The 27,221-nt window shown below is 51.4% G+C and overlaps 10 protein-coding genes across 10 annotated transcripts; 7 read left to right on the plus strand and 3 right to left on the minus strand.

Annotated features, from left to right (window-relative positions):
• Window positions 1–910: 910 nt before the first annotated feature.
• P152DRAFT_223298 (putative histidine kinase HHK5p) lies at window positions 911–4,925 on the plus strand. The gene is made up of 4 exons (XM_033674507.1): window positions 911–1,330; window positions 1,383–3,071; window positions 3,121–4,351; window positions 4,414–4,925. The coding sequence occupies exons 1-4, from the start codon at window positions 1,194–1,196 to the stop codon at window positions 4,804–4,806; spliced, it is 3,450 nt and encodes a 1,149-aa protein (XP_033529970.1). The 5' UTR covers window positions 911–1,193; the 3' UTR covers window positions 4,807–4,925.
• A 1,290-nt stretch (window positions 4,926–6,215) lies between these two features.
• On the plus strand, window positions 6,216–8,119 carry P152DRAFT_223324 (MFS general substrate transporter). Its single transcript, XM_033674508.1, has 2 exons — window positions 6,216–6,519; window positions 6,600–8,119. The coding sequence occupies exons 1-2, from the start codon at window positions 6,441–6,443 to the stop codon at window positions 7,880–7,882; spliced, it is 1,362 nt and encodes a 453-aa protein (XP_033529971.1). The 5' UTR covers window positions 6,216–6,440; the 3' UTR covers window positions 7,883–8,119.
• Window positions 8,120–8,652: 533 nt separating this feature from the next.
• Window positions 8,653–9,778, plus strand: P152DRAFT_223277 (uncharacterized protein). Its single transcript, XM_033674506.1, has one exon. It carries the CDS (start codon window positions 8,881–8,883, stop codon window positions 9,439–9,441), a length of 561 nt encoding a protein of 186 aa, XP_033529972.1. The 5' UTR covers window positions 8,653–8,880; the 3' UTR covers window positions 9,442–9,778.
• Window positions 9,779–11,047: 1,269 nt separating this feature from the next.
• On the plus strand, window positions 11,048–11,548 carry P152DRAFT_380834 (uncharacterized protein; the record flags this gene model as incomplete). The annotated part of the gene is made up of 1 exon (XM_033675723.1): window positions 11,048–11,548. A coding segment is annotated over one exon (501 nt), but the record flags the coding sequence as incomplete, so codon positions are not given.
• Window positions 11,549–12,916: 1,368 nt separating this feature from the next.
• P152DRAFT_452921 (uncharacterized protein) lies at window positions 12,917–14,301 on the minus strand (the record flags this gene model as incomplete). The annotated part of the gene is made up of 2 exons (XM_033678323.1): window positions 12,917–13,031; window positions 13,109–14,301. The coding sequence occupies 2 exons, from the start codon at window positions 14,299–14,301 to the stop codon at window positions 12,917–12,919; spliced, it is 1,308 nt and encodes a 435-aa protein (XP_033529974.1).
• Window positions 14,302–16,127: 1,826 nt separating this feature from the next.
• Window positions 16,128–17,368, plus strand: P152DRAFT_517598 (L-rhamnose 1-dehydrogenase; the record flags this gene model as incomplete). Its single annotated transcript, XM_033683019.1, has 3 exons — window positions 16,128–16,441; window positions 16,512–16,920; window positions 16,985–17,368. The coding sequence occupies 3 exons, from the start codon at window positions 16,128–16,130 to the stop codon at window positions 17,033–17,035; spliced, it is 774 nt and encodes a 257-aa protein (XP_033529975.1). The 3' UTR covers window positions 17,036–17,368.
• On the minus strand, window positions 16,990–18,596 carry P152DRAFT_462621 (uncharacterized protein). Its single transcript, XM_033680387.1, has 2 exons — window positions 17,547–18,596; window positions 16,990–17,492 (listed from the first exon to the last, which is right to left on the minus strand). Exons 1-2 carry the CDS (start codon window positions 18,241–18,243, stop codon window positions 17,047–17,049), a joined length of 1,143 nt encoding a protein of 380 aa, XP_033529976.1. The 5' UTR covers window positions 18,244–18,596; the 3' UTR covers window positions 16,990–17,046.
• Window positions 18,597–18,764: 168 nt separating this feature from the next.
• Window positions 18,765–20,279, plus strand: P152DRAFT_443980 (dihydrodipicolinate synthase). The gene is made up of 3 exons (XM_033677793.1): window positions 18,765–18,975; window positions 19,047–19,462; window positions 19,580–20,279. Exons 1-3 carry the CDS (start codon window positions 18,940–18,942, stop codon window positions 20,112–20,114), a joined length of 987 nt encoding a protein of 328 aa, XP_033529977.1. The 5' UTR covers window positions 18,765–18,939; the 3' UTR covers window positions 20,115–20,279.
• A 2,517-nt stretch (window positions 20,280–22,796) lies between these two features.
• Window positions 22,797–24,842, minus strand: P152DRAFT_223581 (uncharacterized protein). The gene is made up of 4 exons (XM_033674509.1): window positions 24,578–24,842; window positions 23,539–24,501; window positions 23,182–23,479; window positions 22,797–23,120 (listed from the first exon to the last, which is right to left on the minus strand). The coding sequence occupies exons 1-4, from the start codon at window positions 24,622–24,624 to the stop codon at window positions 23,004–23,006; spliced, it is 1,425 nt and encodes a 474-aa protein (XP_033529978.1). The 5' UTR covers window positions 24,625–24,842; the 3' UTR covers window positions 22,797–23,003.
• Window positions 24,843–25,060: 218 nt separating this feature from the next.
• P152DRAFT_452926 (uncharacterized protein) lies at window positions 25,061–25,732 on the plus strand (the record flags this gene model as incomplete). The annotated part of the gene is made up of 1 exon (XM_033678324.1): window positions 25,061–25,732. The coding sequence occupies one exon, from the start codon at window positions 25,061–25,063 to the stop codon at window positions 25,730–25,732; it is 672 nt and encodes a 223-aa protein (XP_033529979.1).
• Between the last annotated feature and the right edge of the window lie 1,489 nt (window positions 25,733–27,221).

Genomic DNA, 27,221 nt, shown 5'->3' on the forward strand with positions numbered 1-27,221 from the left:
TTTACTATCCGACACCACGATACCTAAATTTAGAGAGCCTCGAGGTTTCTCCTCTCTGGAAAGATTCGGTCGGCTAATTAGTTAAGTTCCGGAGTAGCTCCCGCAGTTTTGAGCAACAATCCCATGGAAGCCATGATACCCAATCTCCAAAATCAATCTGGCATTTTGGCCATTGATATTCGGTCAGGGGTTCCACCAGTGACTTATTCGTTATTACGAAGTAAGTTAATATTTCAGTCTCCAGCTTATTACCGACATTTCCGTCTAGCAGTAGGAAGCCGCTGGAGGCGTGTAGGACGCAGCAGTCATCGTAGCACACTGCGCACTCTGGTCCGGCTGTTCTCAGTCCTACCTGAAGAAAGCTTGAAGGACACGACGGGATAAGGCCCGACCGAATTAAAGCATTTTCGTTTCTGAATGGCGAAAAAGGGTGACACGCTATCAGGCTCAGAAATCCGAACCTAACAGAAGCGTTAGTGGTGGATCGCACACGCTTTCCGTCCATGCTACCAAATACAACATGAACCGAATGATGCTTGCGATCTTGTGGTTCCCTTGTCTTAGTTGAACGCCTTAAGTTAAACAATACACCTCATACAATATACATATAAATACCCATCCCAGAACTGAAGTGTCCGTCCGGTATCCGAATGAGCTTATTGTATTTCCTTCTGCCGCCTGCACCCTGCAGGCCCGTAGCCTCGCCTCATGCTTGCTATTGCCACTGTGCTAGGGGGGCCAGACCCCCTAAGGCCTATTAAGTCCACCGTCAATAATAAGGCTAGGCTGGTGATTTGGTGACTGACGTCCAAGCCAAGCGGTCTAGTCCGGTCTTTTTCCATACCCCTTCTTCACCCTTCGGCTACCTTGTCTGTGCTGAGGATCGGGAACTGAGGCTCTTCCATGCGTCTGTCCTTTCAGCTTCGTTCTGCGGCCAACGATGTACATCCGACTGCCACGCGCCAGCAGCTCGTACCCTCGTGAGAAAATACGCGGAAGGCGAGTTGGTGCGCCGGAGTCCTCCCCATCGACCTGCGAAATATGAGACGGAGAACGATATTCTGCAATTCGAATTCGAAGTCTCGATCAAGACGAATGAATGGGAGTTGACCGCGGTGTTGATCGGCGGTCCATTGTTCCTCGCGGCTGATCCTCCCAAAGCCTGGCATTGTGACGATCATCTCGACGCGATTATGTTAAGCCCGTTCAGAATGCGAATCCCGATCCGGGAACAGCTTGCACTTCTGGTTTTGATATCCGCCTTGGTTGGACTTACTGTCATATCCGTCGCAACATGGATCACCAATCAGAACTTCGTTCTAAGCGTTCGGTAAGGCTGGCATTCCCGCACTGTATCCTCAGAGGACTGACACAGAAAACAGGGCATCGGAACTCGCACTGACGGCGTCCCTGAAAGCGGCGCAACTCGCATCGAACTTGCAGTTGATGCAGTCCCTCGTCAGCACAGTCTCTACTCGATTGATCATCCAGCTCGCCCTCGAGCGCTATTACGGTGGAAATGATACCGAATCGAATTGGACGCGGTCCTTCGATGACATCCAGGCGGCTGTAAACGGAGTTCGCGACGGTGGTTTGGCTATGCAAGCCACCGTGTCGCTCAGAAATGAATCTACCGTCGTAGTGAATGCTACGGCTCCCGATCCAGTCGAGCTGCCGTACACATATCCGAATGGGACTCGAGTCACCCTTGGAGATGACAGTCCTGCGTACCCTCGTATAGGCTTCCCACCGCCGCTCTACCCGAATTTCACGTTCCTTTGTATTCCGCGAAACGAGAGTTTCTGTGAGCCTAGGGTGGAGTCGGACGGCTTCGTGCTGAGCCAGGACAATTCCCTGCTCCTTGGTCCATATATGATCAACGAGACGTTCGCCATGGTGTCGATCACTCGACCGATCATCAATAACGCATTGAACGCGGATATTCTGGGTTGGTTGACAACATGCTTTGACGCTCGGTTGATATTGGACGTCATCACGTCACGAGAAGGTTTGGATCAAACTGGCATCACCCTCGTTCTTGGTTCCGCGAACTCCACGAACCTTTTCCCTCCTGGCGTCGTATACAATGAAGGTGAATTCGACCAGTCTGCGCTCAACGATGAGCCTGTACGTTTTGTGCTATCTCCGAACGATACGTATGGAAGACATGGATTTCGTGCTACCTCCTCCTTACTGGAGAGTTTCCGTTTGGGTGACTTCCGAGGGCTTGCTCACGCTTTCAAAAGGTCGGACATGATCAACAATGCTGGAAGCATTATCCGCGCAAAGAACGAGGAGGGCAAGGAAGTGTCCATTGGCTATGCCATGGCGCCGACGAATATTGTAAACTGGGTCATTGTCATCGAACACGCTCGTAGCGAGATCTGGGCGCCTATCAATAAACTTCGGACTATTATTCTCGGTTGTATATTCGGAACAATTGGCGCCGTTCTTATCTTGGCCTTCCCGGCCGCTCATTACTCGAGTCGGCCTATCCGTAGACTGCGGGAGGCAACCAAGCAGTCAGTCGACCCTCCAGGTTACTCGCCAGAGGACGACCATCTATCCAGATCCAGTGGTCACAGCGACGGCCATGACGAGGAGCTAGCGCGGAAGGAAGGCTTCTTCGCGACCATTCGTCATTGGGGTCGCAACCGTGACTTGTCACGGGAGGAACGTCAGGATCTTCAACGCCGATGGCAGTTTCGCATCCCAGCGAAAGTGCGGGAACGAAAGCACCTGGTTCAGGATGAGCTTTCCGACTTGACCAAGACCTTCAATGAGATGACGGATGAGCTAATGATGCAATACACGAAACTGGAGGAGCGTGTTCAGCAGCGTACGGCGGAGCTTGAGACGAGCAAGCGAGCGGCAGAAGCGGCCAACGAGAGCAAAACCTTGTTTATCGCAAACATCTCCCACGAGTTGAAAACACCGCTGAACGGCATTATGGGCATGTGCGCCGTGTGCATGGGCGAAGAGGATCCCGTCAAAGTCAAGCGTAGCCTTGGAATCATCTACAAGAGTGGCGACTTGCTTCTCAACTTATTGACCGACCTCTTGACATTTAGGTACGTACGTATGATCCATGCGCTTATTCCGCTCCCTAACAATCAGCAGTAAAAACCAGGTTGGACAGTACCTATCACTCGACGAAAAAGAGTTCAAGATCCGTGATATTAGTTCTCAGATTTTGGCCATTTTTGACAAGCAGTCGAGAGACAGCGGTATCAAATTGGCCGTGAAATTTGAAGGACCAACTGAAGCCAACATTGTGGATGGTGGACTTTCTGATAAACGAGAGATGGGGCCGTTTGGTACAGGCAAAGTCCGCAACTTGGTCCTCTGGGGTGACCAACACCGCATACTGCAGGTTGTGATCAACCTTATATCAAACAGTCTGAAGTTTACGCCGTCGAAAGGCAGCATAACCCTTACCATTCGTTGCCTCGGCGAGTGGGATCAGGCTAGCAGTAGTCGAAAGGGGTCGTTTGGGTCAAAACACAACAGTGGACGCACATCCCAACCCAAAGCGTCGGATTCAGAAGGCAGCGTCGCAACTGGCAAGAATCACAGCACTGCGAACGAGATCAATCCATATGATCGACAATTTAGCAAGTTCCACGAGCGGAATTCCAGCCCTCCGCCAGGCAAGATACTGTTGTTCGAATTCGAGGTCAAAGACACTGGCCCTGGCGTCCCAGAACCTCTTCAACAGCGGATTTTTGAGCCATTCGTCCAAGGAGACTTGGGTTTGAGCAAGAAATACGGCGGAACCGGCCTCGGGCTCAGCATCTGTGCCCAGCTGGCGAGCTTGATGAAAGGTCACATGGTCTTACAGAGCGAAGATAGCAAAGGATCCACATTCACGATGCAGATACCGTTACGACATTTAAGTTCCCGCGCTGACAGTACGGCTTCGTCCAGCTTGTCAGGAGCCGATCCGCATGCATCCGCAGACGATCTGAGGGCAACTCTGAAGACACCAGATTCAACACAAAGCGCGCCTGCCAGCACCGGACCTGGTCCAGTGCCTTTCGAAACGGACAGCAAGCCTCGATTAGTCGGGTTGAGTACGCCATTCTTCGCCAGCACGTCGCCGCTCGAAGGTCCCAATAGCCAGCAGGCGGCCATTCAAAGGGTTACTGCGGAGGCGACGAAGCGTGGAGATAAAGTGAAGGTTCTTGTTGCAGAAGACAACAAGACCAATCAGGAAGTGGTGCTGCGGATGCTGAAACTGGAGGATATCTTTGATATTACAGTCGCAGAAGATGGTCAAGAGGCGGTAGACCTGGTCCGGCAGAGTATGGAGACGCACAATCCATACAACTTGATTTTCATGGATGTGCAGGTAAGTGAACTCTATCGTAATCCGGTCCCTCCTATCGTGACGCTGATGAATATCCTACGCAGATGCCCAACCTAAATGGTCTGGAGTCTACACGCCTTATCCGACAATCTGGATACACGGCCCCGATCGTCGCTTTGTCCGCCTATTCCGAAGACGTTAACATCAAAGAATGCCTCGAGTCGGGCATGAACGATTTTATCTCCAAGCCCATCCGCCGTCCACGACTCAAACAGGTCCTAAAGACATATTGTCCGCCGATTCCCGAAGAATCGGAAGAAGCTGGGCCGTCGCGGTCCAACTCGGACAAGGCCAGGGTGGATGGTAACTCCGGCGAGGAGTTGGCCGACGATACTAGAAATTTGTCGGTCGTCCACAACGCTGCTTCTGAGAACCCAATCATTGTTGGGGATGTCTCAACGCATGATTATCATAGAGGGAATCAACCAAAAAGTTGATTCCTCACAAAGTGCTTGGGCGATTTCGAATACCCCGTTTCCTACTCGTGGAGTTTTGTACATGGTTTGCTGCATCTTTTGTTAATGTGAGGATGCTACGACTACATATACCTGGACCTGGTGCTTATCGTACACCTGGAAGACCCCGTCCGGCTCCAGCATTTGTGGTTTGGCGTACACAGGACCAAGGGCACATATTGAAAAGTGTTTTGGACAGGATTTACGCATTCGAAGGCCAATGGTTGGGCTACGTTTCCATATACTGAGCGCTGGAGTTAGAGCATGGCAATATCTTGGAGGGGGAATTTCATCTGCTTGGACGTTATTTGGATATGACATTGTATATGTTCCGCAAGCTACGCGTCGAAGCTTCACGGAATACCATATGCCTTACGGAGAGTTTGCTGAGCGGGCTGGTTGTCTCTTCACATCTATTCCGTATTTTGGATAGGGACGAATCGAGGCTTTCCCAACGTATGGTCATCACACATGTAATAAATATTACAGTCTTCTAGGAGAAGAATTGATGGTAACACGCCATTGGCATACCCTTCAAGCCCACCCGAACTATCTGTACCTCTATCGCCTACCCAGGATGAAATTGCCATCAAAATAGTAAATACCACCAGACACCACCAGCTCAGTTCTCGGTCCTCAGTCCTGGAGTCTGGACTGAGGTGAAATATCCCGAATCAGACTAGTGTCGGCAATAACTCAAAATTCAAAATTCCGTCTGTCTAATCACTAATGTCTAGCCGGCTTTGCCTGGGACCCGCGGGTTCCAGAATCCAAACCAAGGAACTCATTAATAATAGTGAATAGAGAGCTACTCTGACAGTATGTAGCTTGAGCCTTTTGCATCTCTACTACATATATCGGATTTCATATATTTGGAAGTTGCTTTTTCAAGCCACTCGGCGTGTGCTGTTGGATGCTGGATGCTGTTGCGATGCCGGACTGGTACAACAGGTTACTGGGGCGAGAACATGGTGCTACATATACCGGAACGAGACCGATCTTCTTTGATCTACGCAGCAACAAGTGGTTCGTCATAACATCCATCAGTTTAGCTGTATTTACAGTAAGTTGATTGCTTTTCCGCCTTCCGGAGTCCCGTCAGCATTACCAGACTCCCCTTCTTTCATTATTATCGGTCCTTATGCACCTGGTTGCCTCGAGGGTAGATGAAATTCGTGGCACACCATCTTTGACGAACTCGTCCACGCTGTCATAAAGACCAAAGATGGACATGTTAGACCGTTTGGCCAACCGGAGAATCATGTGGCTGTTCTTTGGCTTCCAGATAAAGTAATGTCTCAGGCATAGAACGCCTAGGCGTTTTCAAAACTCTAGAAGAGAATGTCAAAGGCTGGCAGACCATCAATTTCATCCATGCTGGGGTTATACTGGTACCTCTGCTAGGCTTGAATGCGTGTCAGAGGTACCAGAGGCATCGAAGGCATCGCACTGCAGCGCTGAGTGGATGCCGAAAGGATCGAAGCTAACAAACAAACGACAGGACATCTTCCTCTACGCTGTTATAGTTCCCGTGATACCATTTGCCCTTTCGGGACGCTCAGGTGTTGCACCTGAACGAGGTGAGACATGTCGCCGTTGTAACATGTACCCTACGGATGACTTATATCGGTACAGTTCAGTACTGGGTATCGGTTCTAATCGCCGTCTACGGCGCAGCATTATTCGTCGCTTCCCGTACTGTGACCTTAGGTTTTGAGTTTCAGTATACTCAAAACCCCACCCTCTACAGACGTCTTTCGCTGACTTTCATCCAGCAATATGCGGTTTCTTAGCAGACCGCACCAGCTCGCGTCGACTCCCTCTTCTCTGGGGTTTGATCGCTTTGGCTGCATCAACTGTGATTCTGAACGTCGGCTCTTCCGTCGCCGTGCTGATCGTTGGCCGGATTCTTCAGGGACTTTCCGCTGCCGTTGTTTGGGTGGTTGGCCTGGCGCTTCTCGTTGATACCGTAGGAGCCGGTGGTATTGGCGAGGCGGTCGGATGGATTGCCCTTTCAATGACCATGGGACTCATGCTTGGGCCACTACTCGGCGGTGTGGTCTACCAGCGAGCCGGATATAATGCCGTGTTTGCCATGGCGTATACACTAATCGGCATCGATATTATCCTGCGACTCATGCTTATCGAGCAGAAGGTTGCTCTTAGGTGGATCGAGAGAAAAGACGGAAAAAAGGAGGCGGTACAGCTAGAAAATCGCGATTCGAAAGACCCCCAGGAGCAATGCAAGCCTAAACCGGCTGTTGGTACGGAAGGGGCGGACGAGGGAATCTCGCAAGGCATTGCACCCTCAGCAACGACCTTGCAGGGTGCGGTGGCTGTGCATCCACCGGTGCCAAAGCAAAAGGCCATCTTCGATCGTCTCCCTCCAGTCATCACACTCCTTGCTTCCCGCCGCATGCTTGCCGCGGTCTGGGGCATTATGGCGCAAGCATCTCTCTTGACGGCGTTTGACGCCACTCTACCGCTCTTCGTCGCCCAAACATTCGGGTGGGATTCTGTTGGTGCAGGCCTGCTATTCCTTACCATCGTCATCCCATCCTTTGTCTCACCAGTGGTTGGCAAACTCTCCGACAAATACGGTCCTCGGATCCCAGCGGCATTTGGATTCCTGTTCTCTGCACCGTTTCTAGTCCTGCTTCGATTCGTCGATCATAACTCCCTACGACAGAAGGTATTACTCTGTGCTTTGCTATCCATGGTGGGCTTCGCACTGGCTACCTGTCTCCCACCGCTCACAGCAGAGATATCATATTTGGTCGAGGCGAAGGAACGCCGTTCTCCCGGCCGGTTCGGTGCCAATGGTGCCATGGCACAAGCGTACGGCCTCTTCAACATGGCCTTTGCGGCTGGTTGTGCGATCGGTCCTATTTGGGGAGGAATGGTGCTCGAGAAGGCTGGGTGGCCGACGATGGGCTGGAGCCTAGCCCTATTTAGTGGAGTCAGTGTAATTCCAGTTGCCATTTGGTGTGGTGGTAGCATCTTTAAAAAGAGGAGGCGGGCAGATGAAGAAGAGACGGGAAACGTTGGAAACGTATGAGATTAATGACCCAGCCCGCTCCGCGGTGGCCGATTGATGGTCCCGAAGTTACCTCCAGAGGTTTCGAACACTCGCCATCTCCAGTCCCATCCGTCTTATTCTAGAAGGCCGCCAACTATCTCCTCCCCTTACAAAGCATCGTTTCGTGATGGATTGTTGCAAGGGGCGGCACCAAGCAAGTTAGACCATCAACTTCAGGCCGCCACGGAAGTCCTTGTAAGTATCACATCTCCCCTCAATCTATAGAAGCATCTAGCGTGCCCGTTCACAATTCACATGTCATACCAGAGGAATACTCACTTCGTGTACACTCTTCATACTAAAGATATTTTCTGTCACTGAATTGGGGAACATTGTACTCGGGTCAAAGATAGGGGATGCGAATGCTCTCGCATCCTAAAGTGGTTGAACCAACCCCCTCACTGGAATGCGTTCTCTGCATAGCATCTACCCCAACCTCAACGTCATGCGTAATCATCGCATTATTTCCAGCCTCGCCAACTCGTACCGTGCAGTTTTCATATGAAATCTTCCATATATAAAGCAACTGTTTGTAAGGTCCCCATTTCCGTTTAACAGACTTATAGCACTCACAAAATGTTGTCAGTGACTATCCGAATTCCGATCCTTTACTTCCTCATACTTCTCAGCCCGCTTGTCAGCCATTGCCTGTCGCTCCATGCTCATCGTCACTCGAACCGACATATGCACCGCCATTGAGCTGTCACGAGCATCCCCGGTATAATAACAATGCCAAAGGCAGACGGTTGAATCAGTGACCGCCCTTCCGGCACCAACAATTTTCCCACGGCGGACCCGGCTGTCGAGATCCTCCAAGATGTCCAGTTCCTATAGTCCCTCGTGAGTGAGCTGCCCAAAGACCTGCGGGATTTTCTCAAGGACATCGAATCAAGGCTCAATTTCTTAGAGAGCGGCCGAGCTGCGCTCTTGCCATCGGAAACATCAGGGCTCATTTCCTCAGGTCCTCAATCAGAAAAATGCGCTGTGCCACTGGCTCCACAGGCGACGGAAACTGCCTTATTTGTCAGTCTCCTTCCCCCTTTTCCTCGCCCCCCAGCAACCTCACCCTTGAACAAACGTGTCGCGCCAACTCCAGTACCACCGTCTTCTTCCTCATAGAATCTCTCCTGCCTCCCCACGTCTCTTATCTTCCCCGTTGCATCGACCCCTCCCCCTCCCACTCGACCCAAAGCATAGTGCCCGACTGCAGTTCCCTCACCGATGAGGCATTCCAATGCCAGATGTTTGGGCAAGTTGTTCTCGGAGCCATTTCCACAACCATGGATCTCTCAACCGGGCCGTCTTCGGCCCCAGGTGGTACTTCGGCGTTCGCATCCGCAGCCGAGCTATTTTGCCTAATTGACCTCGGAACGGGACCGGAACAGGGCCCCAAGCCTTTGGGCGATGCACAGATCAATGGATTTGATATCTATGTACCGCAGATGCGGGAGGGGGTGGAAGGGGCACCTGGGGATGCATTAGTGAGGAACGAGTGGTTCGAGGTGTTTTATCGCGGAGTTAAGGACAAGGATGGTTGAAAAAGGGTATTTGTCCGGCAGTGTGCCATGCAGAGTGGATCCTGCTGTCGAAATGAAAATAAACACCACATTGGATGTGGTGTATTACCAGGAGGAGCGCTAAGACCATTAGACCAGCACTATAAGCAGATGTGAAAGCAGCTATCATCGTCTTACATTTAGTATCACTGTTGTTCCATATCTGACACAGAACTAATTAGGAGTTCGAGATCAATCATCAAACATGTGACCATCCAAGGAGGTACAATATTGATAGCATTAATAGTAAGAATTCATACTATCCACTGAAGGCACTAAGAACCCATAACTCGAATTATTCTCTCCAATTAAATTAATCATTCCTTTTTCAGGTCATCAACTGCAGGATGGCTATCGATTACTACAATATATGTACCATTAGCAGCACTTAAAATACCGGTCCGGTACTGTACCCTGCCATGTAAAGTACAGTGCTGATTCTCTAGTCAGTATTGAACTAGTCTGGTCAACAATACTGTTTACCAATAACTACTGTATACTGTACATTTTAGTACCACTTGTCCTATACCAGGCTAATATAACGTTTCCGTCTCATTACTATCACATCTTCAGCACAATTATGAACATGAAGTAGTCTGTAGTAGACACACGCCTCACAACTCACAACTCACAAGAACTCCTAAGCACTCCTGTGATCCTTTCCCTGGCGCACCAACCCGTATCTGCATTATTCTGCATCGGATTCTGTATTCGGTATCACCACAGGACAGTGACAAGACACAGAAGACACAAGTCCCTGACCAGTGACCGGGAAAGACCGTTCCAGCTCCCGGCCCATTACTCCCTGTAAACACCACCTGTACTGGAATTTGGATCCAAGAATCCAAAGAAGTAAAGGATTAAAGAACCTCCCAGGATCCATTGATTAATCATTCAGATATTTGTGTTGATCCAGAATCCGGGATTGGGTTCGAGCTACTGTCATTTGCTGCTCTTGTGGCAGGCGGTCTCCGTCCTCCACACTCACTCCACAATCCACACTTTCATTCAGTGATACAACAGGACTGATCTGGAACTCCCTTCTACAATCCGCTCCGACCTGTTCCATTCCCTCCCTTCAACTCGCCATTTACGAGCCTTGCATCGCCTTCAAATCAACTCTTCCACCGACCCTCCACCTCCTTTCTTCCTGATCCTCCCACCATTCCCATCTCTCCACCGATTCTGTCCTTGCCGACCGCCCTCCCACCCGCAACACTCAAACCGCCTCGTTTCAGGAGCCCGGTCGCTGCGCCTTGTTTAGCTGCTGCACAGGAGCTGTTCACGCCTTCGTTTTTACCCGTTTCGCGGCTCCCAACCCATCTGGCTCCGAGCACAAGACCAACCCAAAGTTCCGACCCTAAATTCCTCCCTTAACCCCCTCCCTGTTTACGAGGTCTATCCATCTGCCGCCGCTCCGATTCCCACCCTCCTACTTACGTCCATACGCACCAGTCGATTACTGAACTTGCAGTAACACCGGCCTTCGAACGAAGAACGAGGGCGTCCTCGATAGACGTCACGCGCGAATCTCCAAGCGTTTACAGGTTGTGGGTTTTCGAGAGGAGTAGCTGAACCGGCCAGCGCAATGCGGCGCCAACACAAAATCTCCGACCTCGTTCACCGCAATATCTTCCCGAATCCTGGCCCGGCCGATCCACCCGACTTTGCTACCCACCTTCAAAAGAACCTCGTCAGCGAAGTACGGGTTGAAACAACCCGGTTTTATGGCTCCCTAGACACCGTCGAAGCTCGTTATCCGGGTCTCAACTACAGCCACCCTCCTCACCGAAGACGGCTTTCACGCTTTCCACACCATGCACGCCTTTTTCAAGCCTTCGATGATCTGGGACTTACGGAAACGGAGATCGGCATGCTGTGCCGTTGGGAGGGAACGCTCTGGGCTCGAGAGCGATACGAACGAGACGAAGGGGTGAAAGTTGTCGACACGACGGGCACGGAGATTGGAAAATGGGTCGATCCTCGCCGGTCATACGCCAGAAGAAACGGAGCAAATGGCGCCTCGGATGGGAATGGAGCCGCCTCTGGGAAGGAAATCAAGGTTATGACGGACATCGAGGTGGAGATCGAGGATGCTAACCAAACAACAGCTGGAGCATCTTCCTCCAGTATCCCGGCTTCCATGGCCTCGGTGATCCGTAGGTCTCGGGACACTCCAACGAGCCGCGTCCACTCCTCACGGCGAATGCTCTCTTCCGCGATCAATGCCCGATCGAATTCCCAGGCGGCATACATGGCGCGCGATATGCAGGGCCGTCGATTCCGAGCCTCTCCCCTGCGCACAGAATCGCCTCGACGAATGGGAGTGGAAACCGGCGATGTTGGCGATGGAAACACAACGGCAGGCGAAGCGCTGCTCGATCGTGGCCTGACCACTCTCCTGAACCGCTTTAACGCAGTTTCCACAATGCCTGCGAACCCGAACCCCCCTCCAACATCCACGACCCCCTCTTCCTCTCTGCTCTCGAGCGACGTCGAGGAAGGCCACCCGACCGTCGATCCCTCCCTGGTCTCGCGCAATACAGCTGGTCCGACATCGGGCTACTCTTCAGCATCGGATGCCACGTCCACATCCGAACCCCTTTCTTTCGGACGCCCTTCTACTCTGACCGCGCTATTCAACCTTCCCAATCCTCAGCGCAGATCGCTCACATCACTTAACTCGCTCCGTCTACCCATTAATGCTACAAATGCACGGAGTTTTCCCATTCCTCCAGCCAACCCTATACTCCCTCCTCTTGATGTCACCTGGGAAGATATCGCTCGAATCCTCCCCCCCGATGTTGACCGCGCGGCCGTGGCTGAGATCTGGGAGAATCTGATCAAACATCTATCCGAGTCGATGGACGGACAGGAAGGGTCGACAGACACGGCACTTGATCCTTACCTTGACGCGAATACCATTGCTGCCACAGCCGCCAATGCGTTGCATTCGGAAACCGGCGAGGATGCGGGGAATCGCAGCGAGCGCGGGACACACCTCGCTGACTTCTCCCGCATGTCACACCCCGAAGGGGCTATGGAATTGCACCAGCAGTTACAGCATCACCAAGAGCAGATCGGGCATATGACCAGGGCAATCCAGGAGTATTACCGTATAAGGAGAGAATTGGACGGGGGCCAGGGGGCCACTGCCTCGAGCTGAAGCCAAGCGGTTCAGAGGGAATGTCGAGAGAGGAATCTATCAAATTTGTGTGTTGAGCTCATCCGCTAATGGAAAAGATCACGTCCGACGGGCACCCAATGCTTGATGAAGACGGTCAAAATTCAAGAGAGTTTTCAGCTTGTGGCGGGGAATAAATGGGGTTATCACAGCCCGTGGGACGTCTGGGGACCCAGCAAAGCTCTAAGACGAAAGAAAGTACAGGTTTGAAGCTGAGGCGGTCAAATACTCGAACCGACAATACATGGTTTATAAATGTTCAAAACCTCGTTTCTAGACGCCCAGGTGCAATTCTTCTCCGTGAAGACCGACAACCGGCCGCTCTATGGTGCGTACGCGCCGCCCCATGATGAAATCCAACATGCCAGCAGATACGCCTTTCCCACTACTATTAAAAGAAATGAAGTGATCTCTTCCGCGCGTATCCAAATTTCTCAATGCATTCGCCCACAAACCTCCACTTACTTAAACTCACACGCTTGCTCCGGGGGCGGCACCCCCGCCCCCGTATTCGCGTCCCGCTCACAGCCCACCACGACCTTATCAATCAACGAGGACGCCCGATCCTTCCACGTCTCCTGGCACCGCCACCCGACGTCCTTGTCGTTAAGGCAGAACCGCACGCAGCAGCCCGATGTCCGCGGCGTGAAGATGTACGACTCTCCCATGAACGGGAGCACGAAAATCCCCGCGCCAGGCACGTTCGCGTTGATTCCGGAGTAATTGGCCTCATCGTATAGCGCGAGGGAGAAGTTGGCCGCGGGCCACTGAGGAGATTGCACCGCGAGCGTTGGGGCGGCGGATGACGAGGAAGAGGTGGACGAGGGCGACGCGGACAACGAAGCGGACGACGAAGCGGAGGAAGACTCGGTGGAATTGGCGGCGGCACTGGAGGGCGCGGGTTTGGGGCTCTTCGCGGCGATGCTGCCGCCCACGCCTCCGCCAATCGCGGCTCCCACCACGACTAAGGCCACCACGATGAGGACCAGCCAGAACACGTTCCGCTTCATTCCCAAAATCGGTCGTTTGGCCTTGGGCTTTCCCTCGCCGTTCTCCGCATCGTTGCCGCCCGATCTCGGCGCAATCGGCGCACTGGATCCCGCCGCAGCTGGAATGTCGTCTGCCACATGCTCCGGCGCATAATGCGCTCCGGAAAGATATCCCGGCGGCCGTCCGATCACCTTGTGGTGACCGACGACGATGTATTTCTGCTGCGCCTCTGGGGCGGTGTCGTCCGCGACCAGATACTTGGGCGAATCCTCCGCTGTCTTCTCGTCTTGGAAGATGTACTTCCTGGGGTCGGCCTCGGATGTCGCCGATAGGGGTTGCGGGTGCGATAGAGGGGTGTCTGGAGTCTCCGAAGTTGGCGAGTGCGACCCCGAGCGCGGCACGTCGGAGGCGTTGGCAGCGACGAAGTACTTGGGTTCAAGTTCGCTTCGTCTTAGGCGTGGATCATGGGATGGGGAGATCGAGCTTGGGACGAGGTCGGACTCGCTAGGGAGATCTGTCGGGGAGGCGTTGTCCGTCGGGCTGGTTGGTGGATTGCTGACGGGAGAAGCGACGGCTCGGAGATTGAAGTCATGATGATCTTGAGGTCCGATGGGGGAGACGATATCGATAGGCGGCGAATTCGCGGTGGCACCAGGGCGGTCGCTCATGATCGCGTCCAGATTTCCACCCTTCTACGCTCGAAACCCACGAAACCCACGAAACCCGGACAAGAGCACCCGTAACTTTTTTGGCTACATCCAAACGTACGACAAATATACGCAACTTGATGGCAGTGGACGAGGAATGAGGTGAAGAATATGAAAGAGAACATTTCGATACGTACATTCGGACTACGGGGCCATGATTCTCATTTTCTAGCTCTCTTCCAAGTTCCAAGTTCCAGGTCAAAGCATTCAAGCCATTGAGCACTCAAGCACTTGAGCGGGAGTATAATTACCCCTCCAATCTACTTCCGCTAAATGAGGCTGAGCGGGTCCAAAGCTCGTATTGCGATGCAGGCGGCATGGAGTCTGGGGACTGGAGAATGTTCCTGTTCAACGGCGCCATGGCTCTGATTCGCCCTTCGGATTTCTCTACCCTGTGCTGTGAAACGGGCCGATCGCTGCTTGGGAGGCGGATTTGGAAAAAAGTCTGGCCATTTGGCAATTGGCATGATGGTGGGAAAACTCGCATGCCGGGGTCTGGTTGCACTCTGCAGTGGTGACGCCAGTCTGAGACTCCGTCCACCTCGCCTGTGTAATATATTAGATACATCTTCCAGTCCTGGTATCGTTCCATGTTCCACCACTGCTAAAAATAATCGTGGTTTCAGCGGTTACATGCGTCTTCTGTCCTCTGTACACCCCTCAGTGGTGACTTTGAAGTTTGCACCACGGGAGTGAAGTAAGAGACCGGATTGAGCATTACTATTTACACGCGCTGCCAAGTGCAATCTCCGTCCCGCCGTCTCTAACAATGACTCCTTTATTGACCTTGTTAATTGCCTACCTAAGCAGCTGCTTCATGCCTTAGGATCGCTAGTTAAGCATTAGCACGTTTAGCACAGTCTTTGTGCTTCCTGTGTGAGCGGTCGGTCAGTTTGCTAGTTGATATGGTCAATCCATCGATGAAATATTTGAACGGGAGATGATCATCATATGCCAGACCAGAATTACGGTACCTCCGTAAATCAGTAACTCTCTCTCTCGTGAGATGATGAGAGAGATGAAATCGAAGAGTCAAGAGGCGAAAGCCGGCGAAATATTCCGTACCGGTATGGGGATTTTCACCACCTTGGATACGTCTCGGAGCACTTCTCCATCACCAACTTTTGTCTACCACAGACCACAGCCCACATATCCTCGAAAGACCGAGAAATGCGTAACTATGAGGACCAATCTTGATTCTTTTGCCCTTAGAAACCTAGGATTGCTCGCCAGCCGATATTAAATTGTTAATAATGCACACCTAATGCCAACGAGCTTTGTTGACCATCGGGGACCAACTCAGCCTGATTTCATGTGGAGTGCACCGCATTGCAGGGAAGAGTTCTTAACTTGCATCAATTGCGAGGCAACCCCATCTTTTGTATCCCTCATCCTGGAGGGGTTATGCGCTCATATAACCAGGGGAAGGGAGAGAAGCAGTTGGGAGTTAACAAAAATCTTGTGATTGACTTTGGAATTTGCATGAAGTGGAGCTGGGTAGAAGTGTCCATATCCACAAGACGAGCACATCTCTTGAGCATGGCGAGCTCTCCCCCGGCCGGATACAGACGGTCTAGGTCAGTGGAGATATCACATAAGATTTAAAAAGACCTGGTCTCAGTCTAGACCTCGGAATATCTCGCTCCAAAGATATCCCGTAATGGACACTCGAGAAGCTACCTGTCAGCAAGCTAAATCTGCAAGTCATTGGGATAGGAGAGCTTCTGGTCCCCAAGCTACATTATCGAAGTACAGCACAAGTACAGCACAAGTACACGTGGATCATCATGCCCAACCTCCTCAAAGACAAAGTCGCGGTCATCACTGGCGGGACAAGCGGCATCGGAAGAGCTATCGCGTTGGAATATCTCAAAGAAGGTGCCAGTGTGGTGATCAATCATCTTGGCGATGACCTCTCAACCCGGAATTTGGAGGGTATGAAAAGCGAGGCATCGTTTGGTTCCACTTTGTTGGGAATCGCCGGGGATATCTCGCAGCAAGAGACGGCCGTCGAGCTGATCCGGTTTGCGCTGGAACAGCTCGGCCGAATAGACATCTTCGTTAGCAACGCAGGAGTCTGTCAATTTGCCGAGTTCCTTTCGTACGTCCTTGCGATATCATGGCCTAAATTGCATTCCCGCGGTGTGTGGATACGCGTTGACGTGTTCAAGGCTCGAGAAGGACCTCTTCGACTCCACCATCTCCATCAACCTCTCCGGCGCCTTCTATGCGACTCAAGCTGCTGCACGCCAAATGGTAGCGCAAGGAACTGGCGGCTCGATCATTGCAATATCGTCCATATCAGCATTGGTCGGGGGTGAGTATCAATCCCATTATACCCCCACGAAGGCAGGCGTCCTGTCACTTATGCAGTCTTGTGCTTGTGCCCTCGGCAAGTACAACATCCGGTGTAACGCGTTGCTGCCGGGGACGATCAGAACACAGTTGAACGAGGAGGATCTGAAAGACCAGGAGAAACGGAAGTATATGGAGGGTCGCATTCCGCTGGGCAGAACTGGGGTCCCAGAGGACCTCGCTGGACCAGCGGTGTTCTTAGCGAGCGACATGAGTAGATATGTGGTATGTCTTCAAACTGGTGACTGAGTGAAGCACTATGAATGTGGATGCACTGACACACTCACAGAATGGAGCACAACTTCTTGTAGATGGAGGACTATTTGTCAACCTTCAATAAGTGTAAGACTGTCACGGATTAGTCTTTTCAAGCCAAGAATCATTTTTCAGGCGATATGCTTCAGTAGCTGTGCCGATCCATATTTTTTCCCTTTCGTTCTCGGAGGCAGTGTATCGCTCGACAATCAGTTCCACCACATTCCTCCGGTGCCGCCAGGACTGTTCCAATCCTGGTCCTCGGACGGTGCAGACAGGCCAGTCACTGCCGAACATAATCCTTCGCGGTCTGAAGGAGTCAAATATGACATCTAACCACGGCTTCATATGGGACATAATCTGGGCCGGCTGTATATTCTGGGCGTCTTGTGGTCGCATGTCAGAAAAGGCGCCCGATAACTTCAGGTACGTGTTGAGGAATGCTGCAAAAGCGCGCATGAATTTGCTCCATTTTTGGAACGCCTGGTCCTCCTTATCCCATTCTTCCGCGCTGTTTTCCATATCAGCTTTGCACAGATGGTCTTTCCTTCAGTCAGCCCAAGCCCTGATAAGTTATAGACATGTACTGTACGTACTCAATACGAACGTCACCCTCTTCTCTCCTCCCTTTTCAGCTGCCGCATTGACTTTCCTCATCATCTCGACGACCATTTCCATCTGCCAGACACCGACACTCCTCGAATCGACGCCTATATCGAAAGCCAGCCCCTGCCTTCCAAGTTCTAACAGAGAACTTTCAAAACTCCCCCTGTCAGTCTGCATCCGCTGCAGGGCTTCCGGCTCGGTGGCGGCTTGGAGCAGCAACCGTACTCCACAGACTTTCCCCCATAGCCGCTCTCCTGAAATCAGTTTCGCTCGTTCCAAGTAATCACGCATGACCTCTTCTCCACGATCCATCGGTCCCCAAATGACCATTCCTTGCACTGTCCCGTTGCCACTACCGGCTTCCTCCTCTTCGAGCTCAATCATTGCCCTCACATCGGCAATCTCGGCAAGCTTCTCCGTCGCCCAGCCATCAATGTTGTCGTCTGGCAGACCCCTGGGGCCTTCAGTTCTATCCGTTTCTATGTATATGGCGCCGACGACGATGTACGACGAGTCGGACGTCGATTGTGCCTTGCTAACAGAGCGGTACTCTGCAATGGTGGCTGGAAAGGCCAGTATATGTTTGGCGTCCGATGATGGGGGTTCCATCCAGGGGTGAGGGAGTGGGGAGGCCGCGTGGGAAGGCCATAGGTGGATATGGGAGTCGAGGATCAGAGTGGGAAGCATTTCCAGCCCATCCGTTCGCTGTAGGCTGGGTGGATTGGACACCTTAGACTGCTGTTAGATAAGGTAACTATCAGTAATTCCTCGATTATTCTCCGCTACCTCGAAACCTGGCAGATCTCCGAATTGTATGTATGTGAGTTCAGGAAGAGCCACTCCAGGTTACATCGTCCATTATCGTTCGGCGGAAGGTGAATCTGATTTACGGAAGAAGGCATCTGCTTCGCTAGTCCTTACGAAGCCCCACTGTTCAGAATTCAATACGGGCACTTTCAATGATTACTGAATTCATACTTGGCCTGTAGATGATCTGAAATCAAGCCTTTTTCGAACAAGCACCAGAGTTGAAGTCGTCACGCCCCATCCATTGAGAGTGTGTGGACACGACCGGCTGTTCTATTCTGTTGAATACATGTGTGGGGCATCCCGTACCCCGCGTTCGGTGGAAAGGGTCCCGAGTCGGATAAAAGGGGCGATAATGATGTCGGACGGATGATCTCACACGCTGCAGCTAAGAAAGGTGTCGTGTCTCGTGCGGAGTGCCGACGCCATTCACTTTCAGCAGTCCTCCGTATACGATAGAAGTGGTAGAACAATCCCAAGCCCTCACTGTTTGCGTTTATTGAATCGTTTACCGATTGCCAGGATCAATTTCCTTATTCTAGTCATATATATTCCAACCTGAAGTCAAGCGCAAGCATGGTCGCTTCTCCACCGCCAGGGATATTTGTGCCGGTACGATTAGGTGGCTTATATTGTAGAAACGACGCAGAAGTAAATACTGATATGCCTCTTTTTCTATACAGGTCCCTACATTCTTTGTTTCCAGATCGCACCTGTCCTACAATTCAGCTAATCCTCCCATTGATCTCGCTGCGCAATGTGCCCACGCATTACACCTGGCCTCAAACGGCATCCGTGGGCTAGTCCTCCTCGGCTCGACTGGAGAAGCAGTTCATTTGACGATGATGGAACGGGATCACGTTCTAAAAGGAGTCCGAAAAGCGCTAGAGGGGGGAGGATTCAAAGGATACCCGCTCATTGCCGGTACAGCGAGTCAGAGCATCGAGGAAGTACTCCTCCAGTTACGTCAAGCCGCCGATGCGGGCGTACAATGGGGATTGTGCCTAGCCCCAGGCTACTTTGCGAGTAATGTCAGTCAGGAAGGAATCAAACAGTGGTTCAGAGAGATCGCAAATAAGAGTCCGATACCGATTATGGTGTAAGTGGAAATGTGCTGATGCACCCAGTACTCGCCATTAGTACAGCGGTCAACAACTCCCATTGAAAGTCGATGGCCCTGGCGCGCAAATGGAGTGTGGACTAACTCTACGCCCAGATATCATTACCCTGGAGTGTCGAACAATATCACCGTGTCTCCAGCAACCATGGCAGAGCTTTCTCAACATCCCAACATTGTCGGCTGCAAACTCTCCCATGGCGCTGTCGATGACCACGCTCTTGTTTCTCTAAATCCAAAGATAAACCACGAACAATTCCGCCTCTTCACTGGATTCGGCCAGCATTTACTTCCCGTGCTCTCTGTCGGGGGTGCTGGGGCCATTGACGGACTAGCGGGGATTTTCCCCAAGTGTGTCGTGAGGTTATATAACCTTTTCGAACAGGGTCGTAACGGAGACGAGAGAGTCTGGAACGAGATGCGGGCGCTGCAGTTTGCAATCTGCGGAGGGGAAAAGCTGATTGCCAAATGGGGGACTATTGGTATCAAAGAAGCAACCAGTCGGATTGTGGGAATAGGGGACAGGGATGGAGGGAGACTGCCGTTACAAGGTGGAATTCCTGGAGGCGATGCGGAATGGGAGCAGTGGAAGACGGTTATGGATGATCTGGTGGCTATAGAAAAGAGCTTGTGAGACTAGTAGAGTGACTGATGTTGATCATATTGCACATAAGCATCCACGGTCCGAGTCTCACCCAATAAGGCCGCCCATTATCCGTAGAAAATCAATGGTTAGAAAAGCGCCCTCTTTGGTATGCCCCTGGCTATCATCTTCCCCCTTTGCTAAATTCATCAATATAATCTAGGAAGTGATTCGGCCTCAGAGGTGTTGCGATGCATAACACCACCTTGTATGCCTGTCTAGAAGCTGGTGGTATACTGACCCTTTTGACAGTCTGTATGGGCATCAGAACCAGATTATTCGCTAAATTGACTATTCCAAAGGATGGCTTCCCTGAACTCGTGAACCAACAGCGAGAGTTGGTTGAATCGATAATTAAGCCGCCATATGCTGTTGAGCTTATGGAAAGCGGCCACTAACCGACCACCATCTACTGCTTGATATGATTCGCATGAGGCATTGGGGCCCCGCAAACGTCGGCAGCCATCACTGCCTTTCGAGCTGGATTTTGGCCAGGGGTATTACCGGGTGCCCTCCTTTAATTGCTTGGAATCAAGCTCTACATCAACAAGGTTGGTGCGAAAGGTTTGTAGTTCAGTCCGTTCAGTCCGTTCAGTACCGGAGACAATGTCCACACACACTCCCTGAACTAGCGCATTGATCCCACATGCATCGATATCGACTAAGTTGCAGGCAATGGAGGCAATCAAGAGCACTCATTCGCGTGGGATTGACTGATAGTTTCAAATAGGAGAGAAGGAGATGGATTACCGCAGTCATCAAGTCAGGTTTGCCATTTCCATTTGTATATTCTAGATTTCCGTATGTCGGCCTATCGACGAACCAAACAGAACCGGGGTATCCGGATTTGAAGGTGTAGATGGCACTGCAGCCTCGCTCCATCCTTCAGCCTACATCAGCGAAGTGTTGTACCGACTTATACAAAACTAAACGATCATACAAAAGGGGATGTTAACTTAGGCTATAAGTGTGACGTCGAGAAATTTCGAACCCGTGGATGTACGCGTCCGCCCGGGAACAGTGTTATACATATCAGGATGACAGGCCGTACTCTATCTAGTGTCCCCAGAACCGATATCAGGTCGTACTAAACTTTGACGACTAAGCAACGACTGGTATAATGCGTTACGGAGCCGGACGGATGGTGAATCGCTTGAATGCAAATCTTTGGGACCTGCCACATTCTTAGCATCATTACGGTTTAGTACATTTGTCCCGTACAAGGATGCGGACCCGTATCTAGGATGTAATAGGAACTACACTGATCAAGACCAGGGGGATTGTTGAACGCTGAACTACTAGCCTACTAGTATTCCGTATCGGCTACTGTGCTATGGCTCTATATCGGCAGCGTACTTACCCCAGTCTAGTCTTGGGTTAGGTTAATTGCGCAATGCGGGTATCAATGTACGATGGTTCGGTTACATGGTAGAATGCCCAATGGAATTCCTCTGTTAAAATGCTCATGCAGTCTCTAGCGCCATAGAAAATTTGAAAGAGAATCCCCAGCATTCCCATCAATTCGACGCCATAATCAGTCAACAACTCAGGGGAGACCCAGCCACTGCAGAGTGTTGTGGAACGGTAAATACAGTAAGGATTAATAAGGAGTGATCGAACGATGCATGCGGTATGCTAGTTCGGTCGTCAAGAGCTATGATGGGCTTGAGATGACTTGCATGCACCGTATTAAAGCTGATTTAGCGCACTGATTTGCATCGTGACTGGTGTATATTTCCTCGAACAAACCTGGCTGCTTAGAGTGTATCTAAGATGGTCTGATCTTCCAGTGAAGATGCCTTTCTCGGACATCTTGATTCTTGCCCTATCGCCGACCGCGTCCAATATCGGATCGAACTATCGGGAGGAAGTGGGCCCTAACAGCTAAAACCTGGAATATATGACGAATCCGGAGGACGCCATGGTAGATCCGACCCTTTGACGATCAATGACCCCAAAGATCAGCTCTTTATACGACGTTACGGTACCAAAAATCCATCCCATCCGCTAATGTATTCTGGCAACATAGATAACAAGATCATGAACATCTTATGGAGCGAATAGCGCGACACTAGATGATATTCCGTATTATAGGTGTGTGCATAAGACCTGTGAGGGGGGGATGCCTGTCTCTACAACAACCAGAAGTCTGAACAACGACACACCGATGACTCCTACAGGCCCCAGAAAGAATACGAATCTTGAGATACAATGATCCAGTTACAAATATCGCAATGAGCTCTTTCCTGCGCTCGAGAATGCGTTAAACATTAATACGAACCAGGTGACAGAATTCAATTTCCATAAAAACTCCCATAAACTCCGTGATTTGAGCGATGCAACTCGCCAATGCGATTGGACACTATTGGACTTGATCCAGACACACATGCGCTGAAGAATAAACTTTTGAATAGAAACAGTCGAATGAAATATTGGAGCATTCGGTGGTTTAGTGCGGGTAGTCATCCAAAGGACCGCATGCACATAAGCTGCAGCTGCTTAGACAGCAGCCATCCTTTGGATATCTCGCTCACGTCCGAAGCCTGAGCTGCCCTTGTGGGGAAGCATTTGCTGCTTAGACTCGAACTTCTTGGGCCGTTTTGTCATGCCTGTCGGCACGGATATTGGGGAGGGCTTCTGTCTCCGTCCTGAACTCTGACAGCCCAGGTCCCCAGATGGTTTGACGGGTTCCCCAACGGCGGTAGCCGCCTCATAAAGAGGCAACGGCGACATGTCGTCGTGCAGGTCGCCAGACATGTGAGGTTCCAATAAGGAATTTTTGGGAGCCTCGCGGAGGTAGGCTGGAGGTTTGATTAGACGTTCGGAGTCATTCTCGTCAGCACCTGGTCTGCTACCCCAAGCTGTCTAAAAATGAGCAAGTTAGCTGAATGGACGGGTCGTCCGAATTGGGGAATGACGCGCAGGACAGAGTGAACGTGTCCTTGTCACCTTCAGTTGATGTTGATGACAGCTCCAGACTTCGGAGTGGGGACAGCACTGCTGTACGACGCTGAAAAGCCGAGAGAGGTGGAGAGAAGCATGGGGGACAACTACTTACCCTATTGATGGTGCACATGGCCCAAAACTTGATGATAATCGTATGAAGGTAGCCAACAAATGGCAAGAGAGGGAGGTACACCAAGTCCTCAGGGTACTGTTTCCAATGCTCAACGTATTTCACGGCTCGACAACCCCAGAAAATCCATAGGCACATTATCGATCTTAGGCAACATTGCCACCCGAAGGATATTCCTGCCGTCATATTCCAGAACGAAGTGGAAAGGGCAAGATCATAAATGGGCGACCATGATGTTAGGGTGGTTTGGAACACCGCGAAGGAACTCCACGGGTACCTCCTGAATTGGAGCGATTAGCAAACATAAGTCCCTTTATGGTTTGGACGGGATGTGCTTACTTCCAGATTGTCCGTTCTTGGAACATGCTCTTCAGGTTGCTTCGCCAGTTCGTCCTTGACCAGCGGAGGCATTGGCTGATATAGAGCGGATTGTTTTCCAGTGTGGTCAAAACCTCACAATCGGGATGATTCTGGATCCACGTGTTCCACCCATGATTGACCATCCAGCGGGTCAAAAAGTTGTCATCATCAACATTCAGGAGATATGTGCGCCATGTTTCGTGAGTGAATTCCCACATGAATGCCGGGTCCTGCAGGATTTTCGCCCGGTAGGCCACCGTTCGTCCAGAGAGGCATGGAAGGCCGCCGTCAATCTGCGCGCATGCAGTGCAATCGAAATTCCTGCGGATCAGGTATTGCGAATTCAAGAAATCCCAGAAGGTGGACTTTGGCCCCTTCATCACCCTTTGATTGGTCCCCACCCCTCCGATTTTGGGATCTCCGTCGAAGGGGGCTAGCATCCATTTTAATAGGTTTCGTGGCCAGACAACATCGTCATCTGCAAGAATGATGATCTTTGTCGAGACCCCCGGCAGGGCCTCCAAAATTTGCCTTCGTTTATTTGGCCGCTCAATGCTCAAGACCGTAATGCGGGTTGAAATCGACTCGGCAAGGGTGACTGCCTGGCCAAGCTTTTCGTCAATCGTAACAAGGAATATCTCTTTCGGGTTATTTTGGACACATGTAGGGAGAAACCGTCGGAGGCTTTCCTGAGAAGGATCCAGCGCTGGAACAATGACGGTAACGTCCTGAGGAGTCAGGGGTTCCTCTGAGTTGTATTCAGGTGAAGGTTCACGGCAGGCTTGGAAAGACTTCGTGGGTTGATCATCTGATAGATCGGATTGGGGGGCGAAATCCTTGTTGCCCGGGGACCGAATCAACCTGGGAGCAGTCCCGGGGTGAATGGGTTTGTATGTCCCATACCCAATGAGATTCCCAATTAGGCGAACATATTTAAAGAAACTGATCGAAACCAAGTCAGTAGGAGTATGGAATAACAGCATCGATTAAAACTTTGGCAGGATATCAATCCACTCACAATAAAAGCCCGAACGCAATAGGTAGCGTTGTGAAAGACCCAAACATGTTTAAAATATACCGCTGGACACTCCTAAGAATAAAGATGACTGAGGAACGAACGGCATGACAAGGTGGACGGAAGTTCCTCCACCTGGGACATATACTGGGAAGGAGATCTGGAAATGATGACGAAACTTGGAGAAGGAATTAGCTGCTGATATATAGCAAACCGAAGTCGAGCGCTTCAGAGCAGGAGAGGCTCTGGGAACCAGACCACATCCAAATCAGTCTGTCGCATTTGGTGACTAGCAACCAGCGGCATTCCCGGACAAGGTGCAGGGCCAGGAAGCGTCAGGGCAACTGGCCGCCTGGCGGCTTGCATCAATTGCCCCCATGTCCTTTTCCTTGAACGGTGGGTCAAGATAGGTGGTGTGCTCTTGATCGCCATCCCGAAAGCCGTTCAAATTCCTCGTGTTATTGAGAGTGCCGTAGCGGATCCAGGATGAACCAAACCGAAATCAATAGGCCCCGCAGTGGGAGTGAGGTGAGAAACGCTGAGAGGAGAAGAGGGATGTGCCGGACCTTGTCGCTTGGCACCATCGAATGCGGTCCAAAGTCCAAACACAGACAAGGAAGCATCGCGGCAAGCATGAGCAAGAAAACATCCCCGTCTGACGCCACGTCCGCTATGCACGCCCTCCACCCTGAGTCCAGAGTCCACCATCGAATAATAGTTAGTGGAAATACTTCTGAAGTTCTGGATAGGATCTGGTCTACGTCGCCTAGACTCTGGAGGAGGTCGATTGGAGGAATCGGGATTGCGGGACCATTAGACTTGGGAGCAATAAATCATCATGCCTCCACCCTGCGCGGACGCAGCCGCCGTGCGTACGCTGCACCCTCTCCGGCCGTTTCGTATGGTCGAAGTCTCTCCACAACAGGCGCTTCCCACTCAAGTTGCGACCGCACAGCAGCGCAACGCCGGTCACTCGTGCCGTCTTGCGATCGTGGCCAAGTGGGCTGCGAGCCTGCGACAGGCTGGACTCTGGATAAACGGAACCACAGATGGCGGCCTGGGGCTGGACAGTGGACCCTGTCAAATGTCAAGGTCTCAGGAAGCAAGGAAGTTAGGAAGTTCGGAGCGTCGCACACTACACCACACGCCAACTTCTGACATCGGGGGAGGCCACCGAGTCCGAATCGGTGTTCCGCTTACGGAGGTAAGGTATCGCTGCAACAATACAATCAAACTATCCAGTTTCCCGGGAATGCGAATGAAGCGGTTTCGGCTCTGCGACTGTTCGCTTCCGCTTTCATGCTCACACGGGCGACACGGCAGCCCATGTCGGTGCAAAGCTTGCAGTTTGCATGTTGCAACGATCACCTCGGCCAATAGACCGGCTACCTTTTCTTAACCGTCGTCGCGAAAAGACGATCTCATTATTCTCGGCAGGCCCGTTCTGGAGGCGATTTTGCCATCGAGGGCATCAGTTATTAGTCCGCTGCAGGTGTTCATGAAACAGGAAACGTTAAGCTGGACGACGCGTGATAAGTCCGGACGAGTGCATTGGAGTGGCGTCTTCGGAGGTACTCTGTAGTCGACGGCCGAAATCAATCGGGGAGAACCGTCGGGGCGTCATTCAATCGGCTTCTCGAGTGCGGACAATCTGTCATGGCTGGATCATTGTGCAGAGGCGGGCGGCGATAGCTGCTTTTGACCATCCCGTTCTGCTATCGAGTGCTTAAGTGCACCATTCCCTTGGGTTATGCAATTTCCCTCGAAGCGCCCTAGAGAATACACAGTAGGGATCGGTTGGACTCACCTTGAACTTGTGGATTCTCCTTCCTGATGTTATCATTCTGATGCTCAGATTGGGGCTGAGTCCTTCAGACAATGTATACAGGTTATTAACTAATACTTCGTGAGTAAGGAGTAGAGTAACAATCCACCAAACAGTCATTTGTCCAATATGGTTGTCGGTTGCTTGTCTCTGGCGCCCCACACCTTTGACGCCATTACTCGCCATGAGGATGTCGTACACTTACTAGACCAGACGCGACATGATCGGAATCGCGACGGGCCGGCACGTATGGTCGCTCGACGCAAAGCATCCGAATCCTCCCTGGTTCTCCCTCTTTCGTTTAGAATTCAGACAGCAGTCCGTAGGGAAGGTTCAATTCCTTCGAGTCACCGTAACCCCCACCGCGCCCCCCCCCCCCGATTTCTGCTGTCCAAATTTCCAGGCAATTTTTCCCCATTTCAAGAAACGAGATTTTATTAGCTGCAATGAAGGTTTAAATACTGCTAGGGACCGCTGCTCTTGCATTCGGGAGCGCTTCCCCGTAACAAGGTTTGGTTACTGGTATTTGGCATGTCGCATGGTGTTAAAAAGGTGCATATCCGTAGACGTGGGAGTGGTGGGATGTTCGACACATTGGGCTTCTTCTGCATCACTTGATTTCTATTTCGCAAGCCCGGGGTGGGATTGGAAGGAGCTAGGGGTGGTTCGGGACTTTGCGCGACTGTGACATATCAAGTCGAAACCAAAGACTCGCACAAGAGTCCAAAGGTCGACTTCATAGCACGTGAAAGGTAAATGATCCTTCTGGCATAATCAAGCTCTCTGGAAAAAACGTGCGAACCAGGATCCGGCGAAAGGATG

Source organism: Eremomyces bilateralis (genome assembly GCF_010015585.1).
Source record: "Eremomyces bilateralis CBS 781.70 unplaced genomic scaffold P152scaffold_37, whole genome shotgun sequence".
Classification (NCBI taxonomy): domain Eukaryota; kingdom Fungi; phylum Ascomycota; class Dothideomycetes; order Eremomycetales; family Eremomycetaceae; genus Eremomyces; species Eremomyces bilateralis.